Source organism: Strigops habroptila, chromosome 2, assembly GCF_004027225.2.
Source record: "Strigops habroptila isolate Jane chromosome 2, bStrHab1.2.pri, whole genome shotgun sequence".
Taxonomy (NCBI): Eukaryota; Metazoa; Chordata; class Aves; order Psittaciformes; family Psittacidae; genus Strigops; species Strigops habroptila.
This window is the reverse complement of record NC_044278.2, coordinates 21,726,222-21,738,968: the sequence shown is the minus strand read 5'-3', so window position 1 is coordinate 21,738,968 and position 12,747 is coordinate 21,726,222. Positions and strand designations below refer to the sequence as shown.

Genomic DNA, 12,747 nt, shown 5'->3' with positions numbered 1-12,747 from the left:
GTTATTTCAGTTTTTCCAGCTGGAGAACCTGAGTCACAGGAAGGATAAGAACTTGCTCCTGCAGGAGGACAGTAGCAAGTGAGCCACAAAGCAAATGCAAGCCCATCTGTGGTGAGCTAGGCCTCTCAGATGTCTATTTTTGTATAATAACATTAGGAAAGTGTTGCTAGGTGGTAATTGACAAAATCTGTTTATGTTGCTGAAGTTTGTACAAATAAGTGTGTTGTTAATTGGCATCTATAAACTATAACATTTTTCATTAAGCTCTTCCTAGCCAAGCCTGCTTTGCTACTATGTGAAACCAACCTGAAATAATAACTGAAAAGAAAGTAAAAGCCTTCAAAAAAGACTTTTATATACTTCACAGTAAATAGGAAAAGTGCAAACTAAAGATCTTTTCCTTTTAAAATCTTGAATGTTATCTATCTTCTGGTGTTTGTCGGTGTGCCTTTGTGTGAGCCTTGTTTGGGCTTGTATTTATCCTGACAAAATATGGACATTTCAAATTCACTGGGGTGCAGGATCAAACTGCAAAATTACTAGAATAAACTGAAATAGTTTGAAGTATGAGCAATGAAAGAGATGCTTCACATCTGCAAATCATAGAATTATGGAATAGTTCGGGTTGGAAGGGAGCTTCAGAGGTTATCTAGACCAACCTCCCTGCAATGTGCTCTGGGCCCAAAGAAAGAAAATCAAGATGTTGGTCACAAAATTACACTAGTTCTCTGTTTGTGGTAAATTTCAGCTTACGTCTTTGGTACCAATGGCCGTTTGCTCATGTAACTAAATATCATAGCATTCACATAAGAGCTATGGGAAATTGATTGTGGTTTAGGAGGCAACATTATTCCAAACCCAGATTAATTCCAGGTAAATCATAATCAACAACTTGAGATTCACAGTGCTTTTAGCATTATTTCTTCTGCAGGCTGTTCTACTCCCCTACAGATGAGGGAATTTTGCTGATTTATACCACTTAGTGTCATAGGCTATTGTTTTTCTTTCAATTGCTGATCTCTTAGCTGCCTGTCCGTATACACTATAATACTTCTCATTATAACCCATAAATCAGCTCTGGATACTCCCAATTTTTTAATTTCTATATTTGCCATGTTTCTTAATAGCAAAATTGGTTTAGTCCTAACCTGCATCATCAAGCAGTCAACATGTCAGACACCAGTTTGGTAATTATATATTAGTGTACAGGCCCAGAATGTGATGTTTTGGGGGTGGTTATTTTTTCTTAATTTTTAATAGTTTGTGGCCCACAGGTTTCTTTTCCAAGGTCCCTAAGTAAAATGCTTCCATGCAAAATGCAGTCTACAATAATTACTGAATTTTGTAAATTAATTAATCTGTATACAAAATCAGCATTTTCCATGAATTTCTGTATGTCTTTTGACAATCTGAGTAAGCTGAGAAGATTTGCCTTGGAGTTAGCTGTACTTTCCAGTGGTCTTCGTCAGACAGAGTTTTATTTCTACTAGATGATAAACTAAATGAAAACAACAGACTGCAAGAGAGCATTTCCCGAGTCCATCATAATCATCCAGACCATGCTTTTGTTTTGTTGGTAAACATCGTTCTGTTTAATTCAGAAACAGTTTGTACTGGCCTGGGGAAGCCTGTCTCATTTGATAATGGGCTCTGAATCCAGTGGATTATTGCAGGGATTTTATCTTGCAGTAATCTCCGGGGAGAAATGTACAAACAGCTGGGATAGCAAGGAGAAGCTGTATTGTGCGGCAGGAGTTCGTGGGGCAGAATTTTGGGGTGCTGGAGTGGATCTCAGTACCAACATGAATCTTTTCTGTTTTTCTCTGGTAAGTGTGCACATATATTTTTTTTGTGGGTTGCTAAACTAATAACTTGAACTAGTGGGTGTGTTTGGATGGAAAAAAAAATCAAGATGTTGTATCACAAACTGTGCGAAGTTTGCATAATAGCCAGTCTCTCTAGCATAGATGAGTTTATGTATGAGAAATTATATATAACAAAATATGATTCAGTAAAAATAAGATAAAGCAAAAATCATGTAACAAATGTACTCTGCACTGTGTGACTGTTACAAAAATATGCAGATTTAAACATGAGGCATTTGACCCCAAAACACAGAAAACAACTCATATATATGTTAAAATTACTAAATATATGTATGCACTAATTTGCTTTAGGATAGTGGTGTTTTACATAATAGTATCTTTTTTCCTTTTTATGTAGTTTGGAAGAACTGCTGGAACTTTTCAGCCGTTATTTTTCTGTTAGCCAAGCATGAATACATAGTCATCAGGGCTACACCATTCATATGGCAATATTTATTCACAGACAGAGGAGGTGATTTAAGACCGTCTTCAGGGTTTGGGGTTTTTTCCCCCACTTCTTTTTTATTGTTTTTTGCCTCTTTCTTTGCCCCAAGACAACTGATCAGAATGAACAGGTAAGTCAGGATAGGAAATCCAGGGAAAACTGTTTCTGTTTTCAAAGCTTAACCGTCTGCCAATAGCAATGCTCAGTATTAGTAATGGTAATTAGATTAGTATATTTGCCATATTTAAACAGAACTGCAGATCTGTTTGCCTTTTTTCATCTTCTGTCTAGATGTATAGTGTATCTTCCCCATATGTTTAGAAAGAACAATAAAAATCAATATTCAAACTTCCCTGACACAAATTCAAATAGGGGAGCTGCTTTGTGTAAACCTTTCTTCCTGATAGCTAATCCTGTCTTAGTGGAGAGTACTGGTGTTCTCCAGATCATAAGGATTAAAAACTGTTTTGGAGTACTTCAAGTGAAACCCAGTATTACTTTGGGATTCTGTGACAGGAGTCACTCATAAAAAAGAATTCCCTAGGAATTCAATAACACTTTTGATCATAGTTTAATGTGAACACCTGTGTATTTGTTCAAAGTTAACAATGGGTTTGTGGTACAATCTGTGACAGCTTGAAAATACCAGTTTCTGAAGTTCTTTAGGACAGAACTGTTCTATCAGTATTTTTTTATTGTTCCATTGGAGCAGCTTCTTGCTTTCTGTTCACTTTTTAAAAAGGTGTTGAGCCTTGTATCATTTGAGAAATCAGGATTTAGACAAGATGTGAAGTAGACTGTGTGGGTGAGAGTAGGTCAAGTTGCAGTTTCTCTGTTAAACCGGGTATGCAGCAGCTGAAGTTTCTGTGAGAGAGGTAATGACTGCAGTAATAACGGATGGTTCAGACAAGTGAAAGCTAGTGCCATGTTAGTTTCTGTAGTGAAATAACTAGTTCTGTTTAAAGATTGCTGCTAAGAAGATAAACTCCATTCTTTACAAGATTTCCATGCAAGCCGTTCTGTCCACTTTGGTAATCGTTTGAGCACCTAGCAAAACACCTCACAAGTTATCAAGATCCAAAGCTAGTTCCTAGGTCCCTAATGTGTTTCATAAAACTCAGAACCTTGTGCATGTGCCACAGAGAAGTTTCTTCCTGTAATCAGATTTTCTAGCTTGGAAATGAGCTAGTGATTCAAGTATGTACACCAGCTGCTTTTGCTCTGTTGGCCCGGGACTGTAAAAAGGCTGACAAAAAAGTGGTTGAAGTATCAATATAAAGATACTTTTCTCTTCAAGACAGTCAAGCCAGAAACAATGCACAGCAACAAAATAATTAGGCTTTAAAGAAGACTTCTAAAGACACTAGAGAAGACACTTCCCTAGTAGATGCAAATAGCCACTGTTGATTTACATCAAGTGAACATCTGGAGTAACTGCTAATCCTGAAACCATGAAAGAGAAGTTAGACTATGAACATGCAGAAAAACTGCTGTCCAAAAAAACAGTGTTCTGATGGAAGCATTTTCCTCATGTAGACTGACTGGCAAGATTTCACACTGCAACAAGTGTATGCGTGTGTGTGTGTACATATGCATGTATTTTTAAAACATATTGTTTTATAGCTCAAAGAATAGTTTTCTACCCTTCGGAGTATAGTGGTTGAAGTAAGCTATAGCCTGAGAGAATGGCAAAAATATTCTGTTTAAAAACAGAGTAGAACCAGACTTGCTGATCCAAAGTGGTGGAACACTGTGGTAGTTAAAGCAACATCAATTTATGCTGTTGAATTTAACTCTTTGTGGGTTTGCTTTCATACCTGTCCATAAAACTGAGACATATTTTTAGCATGAGAGGCACATGTGTCTCTAGGGCCAGCCTAGCAAGTGGTGACATGGAGGCTGAAGATGTTCAAGAGTCACAAGATGGTTGTAAGTTGTGGAGCCTGGGACAGACTCTGCCCTTCCCAGGGAGGCAGACAGAAATTGCTCCACTTTCTTGCTACCTGGAGCCCTTTGATCTCCTAGCATGAATGCTCCAGCTTGGGGTGTTCCCCCACAGTACTTTGTATCCGGAGTTGAATTTAGAATGATTTGGTTTCTCAACTGAGATTAATTTTGCATCAGACTCATTACCTTGGTCTCAAGGGGTTTTCAGGCAAATTAGATTTGCCTTCAAAATCTTGTGTCCCTTTTCCATTTCCAAAATGATAGGATAAACATCCTATCATTTGTGTCCCTTCTTTTGTAGACGTATTATTTTAAAAGGCCAACCTTAAATCCTGAATTTGCAGTGAATTTTACATCTTATGGTGCTTATCATGTCAGACAATTAAATCAGAACAATACTCTTTGTATTATAAACAATATACAAAGAGGTGCCCAAATCAAGTGTTGCTTCTGTATGCAATTGCAAGAAATTATGCCACCAAACCATCTGTTTTGATACCCTGCCTAATAAATGGCAGCAGCCTACACATCTGAGAAATAAAAGATATTACTGAATCTTGAAGTCACTGAGTCAAGGTAGAATATTTTTCTTCCATTATTTTCCTGAATCAATTCTCTAATATCAAAGATATACACACTGGGTTTAGCACCAATTCACCCAGAACACTACCAGTTAATCCTGCCCTGAGTTACCCTCTTTTTCTGACAGGGTATACTTTTACTGGTTTTGTAGCATTTACTCCTGGAAGCAGCAGATGTTTCTCCTTAGGTGAGTCAATCTTTGACCACGGCTGTACACTTAGCCCCAATAACAGGCTTTTCAGATATTTTTCTACAGAGGCTTCAGTTAATGAAGTGTGCACGTCCAGGAAAATGTCCAGGTATCGAGCCTCCCTGGCACACAAGGATTGTGTCTGTTCTAGCAAACCCCCAAAACAAGGTAGCTGCATGCAACCTCCTGTCAAGTACGGTTTTGATGGTGTTTTAACAACTGTCCCAAGGAGTCATTTGGATGTCTGTTTGTTGACACAAGACAAGTGTGGGTCAGAGACTGCTCTGGCAGGGGGCACCACTGCAGATGATCACATTAGAGTACACTGGTTCATTCTTGCCCATCACTTCATTTACTGGGAGATGCAGCCAGATGTATTTCTGTTTCAAAGGAAAACTGAATTTCAATGAAGTCTTCATAAGAAAGTGCATGTGGGGAGCATGAAAGACTTACACAAGGTAATACTTAAAGAGTAGATCCTACCTTCCTTGGCAGTGAACAGTGGCATTAGTAATGGAACTAATGAAGTCGGGGAAGAATTTCATATACTTAGGAGGTGCTGACATCTTGTATATCAGAAACCTGTGTAAGAAGGGCAGTAGAGAAAGGACACAACACTCCTAATCACAGGGTTGCTCAGATCAGTTATTCAAGTTGAGCACTGATGTTAGGGTTTGAGCCAATTAAGATCCTTTGCATTTGTCTATTTCTCTTCCCTATGGTAGCTTGCTAACCATCAATTTTGCTAGTAAAGCATAAAGTTAAGTACCAAGTGAAAGTCTAATTGTCTTAGAGATTTTCAGTAGCATTGAACTAGTTATATATTTTATTTTGATAGTTGGTTTAAGGATGTGCTGTTAGCACAATGTAAAATATATTACTTCTAATGTTATAAACTGAAAAAGCCATGGCACTGAAAACTAATGTTTCTATGGTGCAAGATGTAGAGAAAGTAAGTATTAGTAAAAGTAGTGTAATAGATAAGTTATTAATTAGAAGGAAAGAATCCATAATGTAAATAGAAAGATGCTAATCCTGCTATGGCTGTTGGGATGTGATGCTACTTAGAAACTGATTTGACTTAAAAATGTCTGTTTTAACAAAGAGGGATTACCTGAATGTGGAAAGACCATCCTCTAATGTGTAGTGTGAGTAGGAGAGATCTGAGTGATTGAGCTTTGTAGTGCTTCCCATGTAATCATCTTCATATATTCCTTGTTCATTTTAGCTGGATTACCATCATCCCACCATACACAGGAATTCACATGTAAACACTGAGCTGGAGAATGACATGACTGCATTACTAAATGCTCCCCTCTCTGCCTTTTGATGGATCTAGTCTCTACATGCCATGATAATAATATCGTGAAAAGAGAAGAGCTACACACCATTATTTTCTCCTAGATCTGAACTAGGATAATTTTTCCCATAAAACTCTGATGCAAAGGGCTTCAAAAGTTGTGCCTGCTCCTTTTCTCAGCCCATCACATTTTTTCTTGTGCCAGTGTTTCCTATTTAACATCACTGTGCCCTTTCTTGTGACCTCACACCCTTTCTTGCACCGTTGCACTCCATTTTTCTCATCCCCTCATGCTTGCTTCCTCATGCCTGCTTATTCTTTCCCACTCTTTTTATTTTCCCAGCACTCTCTCATATTCTCTGTCTTCCTCCTTCTTTCTTGCACTCTTTCTTGTTTTTCTTTCACATGTGCACTTCCTTGCGCCCTTTCTCATGTATGCTTGCACTTTCTATGAACACTTCCTTTCTCAAGTACTTGCCCTTTCTCATGCTCTTGCCCTTCTCACACTCTTGCTCTTCCCTGTGCATTTGCTTTCTTGTGCTCTCATTCTCTCTTGCCCTCAACACTGCCCTTTCTTGCACCCACCCTTTCCTGTGCCCTTATGCTTGCTCTTTCACACAAGAGCATCTTCCTTTTGGCGATAATTCCCTCTCATGTGCTCTCTCCCTTTTCCACCCAAACTTACAGTTTTATTCTCTCTCTCACCCGCACTTACTTTCTCACATGCTTACTCTTTCTTGCATGCAGGCATACTTTCTCATACCCTCTCCTTTTCTCATGCCCTTGATTTTTCTCATGCCTACTTTCTTGTGCTCTCACACCCGTTCTCACAACCATTTTCTTGATTCTTTTCACACCTCCATGTTTGCTTTCTCACTTCATTTCTCTGCCCCTCACCACCCCCTGCACTCCCTCTCCTTGTGCTGTCTCCCTCTTTATTTCTTATGCAATCCCTTTCTGGAGTGTCCCCTCTTCTTGTGGCCTTGCATCTTTTGTGTCCTCCCTCTTTCTTGCACTTGGTCTCACCATCCCTCTTTATCACTTGATTTAGCTTTTGCTCCTCCTTTCTATTTTGCTCCTTCTCTCTCACTCTTTCTCTCTTCCCCGCTCCTGTCATGCTCACACTCTTTTCTCATTCATGTTGACTTTTCCTTGCACAATTGCTCTTTCAGGGCATTGGTATACTCTTTCTCATGCCCACTCCGTTTCTCATGCCCTTGCTCTCTTTCTCATGCCTGGTTTCTTTGTTCCACCTTCACTTTCTTTCTCACAACCTTGCACTCTTTCTTGTGACCCTGTGGTCTTTACTGCAACTGTGCACTCACTTTCCCACACTCTCATGCTCCCTTTCTTCCTCATACCATCTCTTTCTTGCACTTTTCAACACATTCTCTTTTTTATGCACTATTTCTTGATTCCTGCGTGGTCTTTCTCACACACTGTTGCATGCATGCACTCACTCTTTTTCATGCCTATGCTGTTTTGCTCACTTTCTTGTCCATGTTCACGTTCCTGCTCTCTTCCTTCCTATCTTGCTTCTTCCTTTCTCCTCTTCACCTGCTCTCTTTTCTGTCTACTTACTTTTCCTTGTGCACTCACTTTTTCTTGTATTCTTTCTTGTGCACACTCATGCTTTCTCACATGCTCTACTTCTTCATGCATCCTCTTTCTCATGCCTTCATTATCTTTTATGCATTACAACTCCTCATGCCTTTTCCTTTTCATATGCACTTGCTCTTTTTTCATGTACTTGCTTTTTCTTACACGCTTTCCCTTTCTTGTACCCTTGCACTCCATCTTTCTCACATGAGCTTTCTCTCATTTATTTCTCACATCCTCCCTCTTTCCCTTTCTTGAGCACTCATTCCCACATGCTACCCCTTATGCTCTTTTCTCCCTTTGTCTATCTCCTTTTCTTCTCTTCCCCCATCTCTGTTCCCCATCTAACCTCTTTTTTTTCCTTCACTCTTCCTTGCCCTTTCTTTTCTGTCTCCTCTCTCTCACATTCTCTCTTTCACAAAAGTTCTCTTTTACACTTCTATTAAATACCTCTTCATCAAAGTCCTGTATTATTCCCTATTGAGGGAGAAGTATATGGTTACATGGTACATTGCACAATCCTGGAAGTGTGCAACAAGATTTTAAGCTCATCATTGCTGTCCAGAAATGCTCAATCCACAACTTCAGACTGGAAGTCTGAACCATCATTGCTACTTGGCAACATAGTTACAGCAAGAAAAAACACTATTCTTAAGAATAAACACAGTTGTTGTCAAAACCCAGGCTCAGATGGCTGTTAGAAGCCCAGCCATGTGTAGGGAGCTTTGTAAGCTGTGTGCCACTTTCCCAGGAAGCATTAGCTCCTTAGTTCCTAGAATAAACTCTGGTATACAACTTGAGTATTTTCAAGAGGTTCAAACTGTAATATTTCTCCCACAACATTTATCTTGGGTTATCAAGACTCTAGTAGACTGAAGCAAATAAAGAACCATAGATAAATACAGTGGTTGCAAAAATTAATCGTATCTTTGAACTGCTGTTTCACCAGTCAATAATATTGCCTGTAAAATTTTATGTATTAACAATATAACTTCAAATATACATCTGTGTTTATTTTCTCTACTAGAAGAACAAATGCTTTTTAATAATAATATACCATGTTAATTTCAACGGTGTTGCTCTACTGTAAGTCATACTGCTATGAATTTGATTTATTCCTTAATTACTGCAGTTAAAATCAGTAATCAAAATTCATTGGGAAAATATTCAGTGCAGATCAAAGTGGCAACATCTAGAATCTAGGATCATTAGTTAAGAGTTTCTTTAGTTTTGCCATCTGCTTTCATTTAACTCTTGAATTATGTAATAGTGGCACGGATATGTAATCCTGGCTCTTTGAGTTGTGGGATAAATGTGAAAATCTTAGTTTCTGTTAAAAAGCTTATATTCTTGGCAGTTGGAGAAAAAGAACCCTTACATGTGCATTATTATATAGAGTTAAAAAAGTTGAATGCAAATGGAATTTATTTTCATTTCTAGACTAACTAGGAAACATTTTTATAGTTCATATAGAAATTTTCATGTTTATAGTTTTCACAGAAATGTTCATGTAGTGTTCAGGTGGAAATACACAGCTGATTTTACTCCTTCTTAACAGATAATATTCAATTTTGCTGTGCGCTCAGTTTTACCCCTGTGAATCTGTGCAATCTAATCCATGATAGTGTAAAATCCAGCATTTGGGTACTTACTATGATCAATTTCTACTTGCTATTTCAGAGAAAGAAGTAAGTAAATTATTTCAAAAGACAGGGAAGGGAAATCTCTCTCCATTTTGTAAATCACAGAAACTGCTTGCTTTTTTAATTGCTGTTACTTCAATGTGTTTCCAAGTGTTCATCTTTGAAAATCTGTTTAAATGTATTTTAGGAGGGCTCAATGGACAGCTTGTATGAGCCTGTCCCAGAACATCAAGAACCCCAGCATATGACTACTACTGACAGCCGCGCTAGCACTCCTGTGAGTATGCATGTAAACTGTGGACCACCTGATAGGTCTATGTCTTTGGTAAGTAAAATTTCATTGCAAAGTATGCAATGTATTTTGCAAAAAACTATTACTCTGTATGTGGGCACATGTGTGTTCATCTGGCTTAACTGCCAGTTTAAACTATTCAGGCTCTTTAGAGCCAATGACCTGCTTTCTGTCCAGTCTTAACAAGCACACTTGAAAAACAGGTCATGAGTTTCTATACAGCTAGCAGCAAAGTGAGATTAGTGCAGCTTCAGTGTGTGAGGGAATTTCTCTTTGCAAGTAATAGCATATGAAAATGCTGGGTACAGGTATTAGAAGAGTTTGTCTCTACCAATATACTATTGGTGTCTTTGTCCTTTTTATTAATTAAAAAATGCATTTCTAAAGTGTGAGTTGTATACATTTTGTAACTGATGGCATCTGGAATAACCTTTACATTTTACAAGACCTCATTAGGCAAACATGTGAAGGAGGTTGTGTTCTGTTGGGGTTTTTTTCTTCCCAAATAATGTTACCCAGTTTAATCCTTTATTATTGGTATGGTATTGGTATAATATATCATTGAGGATTTGACAAATACTTTAACATAGTATATTAAATTTCATAATCTTTTTCATTTAATAATCTCTGTTTTCTGTTTTACAATGCTCCTTCATTTAGAATTACTATCTCTATCTATAGCAATATATGGTGCTGTCCGGTGAAGGAATAAAGAGAAAACATGATGTTCATTATTTGAAGAAGAGAGACTGTCCTCACTTCAAAAATTATGCCAAGCTTTACCCATATGCGCTCTGGGTTAGGTACCGTGTACCTATGGGACTGCTGGTTTTGCAATATCACAAAGCAGGTTTGAACACAGAACTTCCATGAAGAAAGTGCTGGTGGGATAGAAAAATGGCTTGGGAATCGTGGCATGCACTTGTGAAATTCTTAAAGGAATCGAAATAACTTGTTCTTCTTGGACCCTTCTGCTTCAGCCATCTCTGTCTGTGCATGTCCTTCTCTTCCAGATAATCACCATGGTGCTTTATATAATGGTCCTGGTTTTGAGAGCGTAGCAGGGCAGAGATCTCAAGATGATTCCTGATAGCATTGGCACAGATCTATGCGTCTGGGCTCCGAAACGTGCCTACATTATAATTTTACTGCAGTAGCTGGGAGATGCTATCCTGTGTGGCAGGTTTTCCCCTATTATCAGGTTGTGACCTTGTTAGTATAAGAATAAGCCTCCTCTACACTGTTCAAGCTAAGTGTGTTTTATCATGGTTGTGAAATATAGCTGTAACCTGATCCTATCATGCTTGTAGTATTTCAGCTGTATAAGGCTCTAGCTATTTGGCTAGGGCTGTGTTACACAACTGTGTTGGAACATGCCATTCTACTAACAAAGGTGGACATTATAGTTCAGCTCCTACATCCATTCAGTCTTTTTCCACTTTGCTGTGACTACAACACAACTTAATAGTTAACAACAACCACACTAATTTTTCCTGGTCCAATAGATGTTTCTCTGGTAGCAACAGTATTTAGAAAAAGTAAAATGAAAATTAAAAGCAGATTTTGCCTTCTGGTTTGTACACAGCATGCGACATATGATGTCCTAATATGCTTTGCAATAGATAACTACCAGAAATTATCCTTTATCTTGTCAAGATATGGCAAAGACACATTCATAGCACTGTGCTTTGCTATGGTTTTCAGGATGTGTAAGACTAGAAATTGAAAATACAGTGAACATTTATGTCAGGCTTTTTGTTTCTGGCTTTTTTTGGTTTGTTCTGGTTTCTGATTTGGCAGCATTATTTCAGACTCTTCGTTATATAAGTATAAAGTTAGGCTTTATGAATTTTTTGGCTAAATAAAAGTAATCAAGCCATCCAATACAGAACTTTATTTTCATTGAGCCAGCCTAGAGAAGCAGATTTTGCTAGTAGTGTAGGATTAGAAAATCCTGCATGTTAATCTGAATAAATTGTAGCAAAACATTTTTCACATTGCTCAGTGCTGGTTTTGTGGGATAGCACTGCATAATCTATGAAGATACATGTACAGCAATGAATAGAAGAATACAGAACTTTGGTTTCTGCTTATCATACATTTCTGTTATCCTAAAGGTGATTTTTTTTTTAGTGGTGGCACATTTAGTCATTACTAAGTTTAAATTTCATCATTATTAAAAGCAATGCTGAATGGGTAAGCAAACTGTTGGCTCACTAGATACTAACAAGAAGCTTTTTAAGACTAGCTGTGGGGTTTATTTTGTTCTGTTTTGAGAGAATATTCAGCTCAGCACTTAACTAAAAATAACGGCTGGATGCTGTGTCACTGTGCTGGCTGTAGAATCAACATGATTATTTATAAAATACTCTCTAGAAATGGAAAACAAGATTAGTGGTGACGTGTCAGCAGTAGGACCTACTGAAAAATGTCACGAAGGCCAAGGGACTATGTGTAATCTTATCTGCTATTTCTAGCATGTGAGTTATTAGACCTACACCTTGGATGAAGCCGTTAAGCTTATTAACTGAGCCCATTTGTACTTCTCTCCCATTTTTAATTCCGTCACTTGGTTCCAGGCTGCAGGGCAGCCCCACAGCATGATAAATTCAGAACATTATTGGCTCCCTCAGGCCCTGATTTAGCCATCTATCATTATTCAGTAATGCACATACTTAAGTGCACTGCTAAGTAGGTATGGGCTCAAGTGTATGTTTAAATGGTTGGCTGAACCATGGCCATGCAGATTCCACAGAGCTGTTAAATCTCCTGGGGTGGAGCAACCTGGCACAGCACATTTCCTCCATAGGAGGCTTTGCCCCTTCTTTTTTTCTATACGTCTTCAGAAATCAACAGGACAGGAGTTCAAGGTCTGCTCCCCTCA

At 38.2% G+C, this 12,747-nt stretch overlaps 1 protein-coding gene across 4 annotated transcripts in view; it reads left to right on the top strand.

Moving 5' to 3' along the window:
- SAMSN1 (SAM domain, SH3 domain and nuclear localization signals 1) overlaps positions 1 to 12,747 on the top strand; it is a 180,092-nt gene that overhangs the window by 90,288 nt on the left and 77,057 nt on the right. For 2 of the 4 annotated variants that reach the window (XM_030476183.1, XM_030476186.1), the window contains exons 1-2: positions 1,745 to 1,826; positions 9,759 to 9,848. In XM_030476183.1, the coding sequence (XP_030332043.1) occupies positions 1,803 to 1,826; positions 9,759 to 9,848 (114 nt within the window). In that variant the 5' untranslated portion in view covers positions 1,745 to 1,802. Of the gene's footprint in view, positions 1 to 1,744; positions 1,827 to 9,758; positions 9,849 to 12,747 lie in introns of those variants that run through there. The other 2 variants (XM_030476184.1, XM_030476185.1) reach the window with 1 other exon arrangement.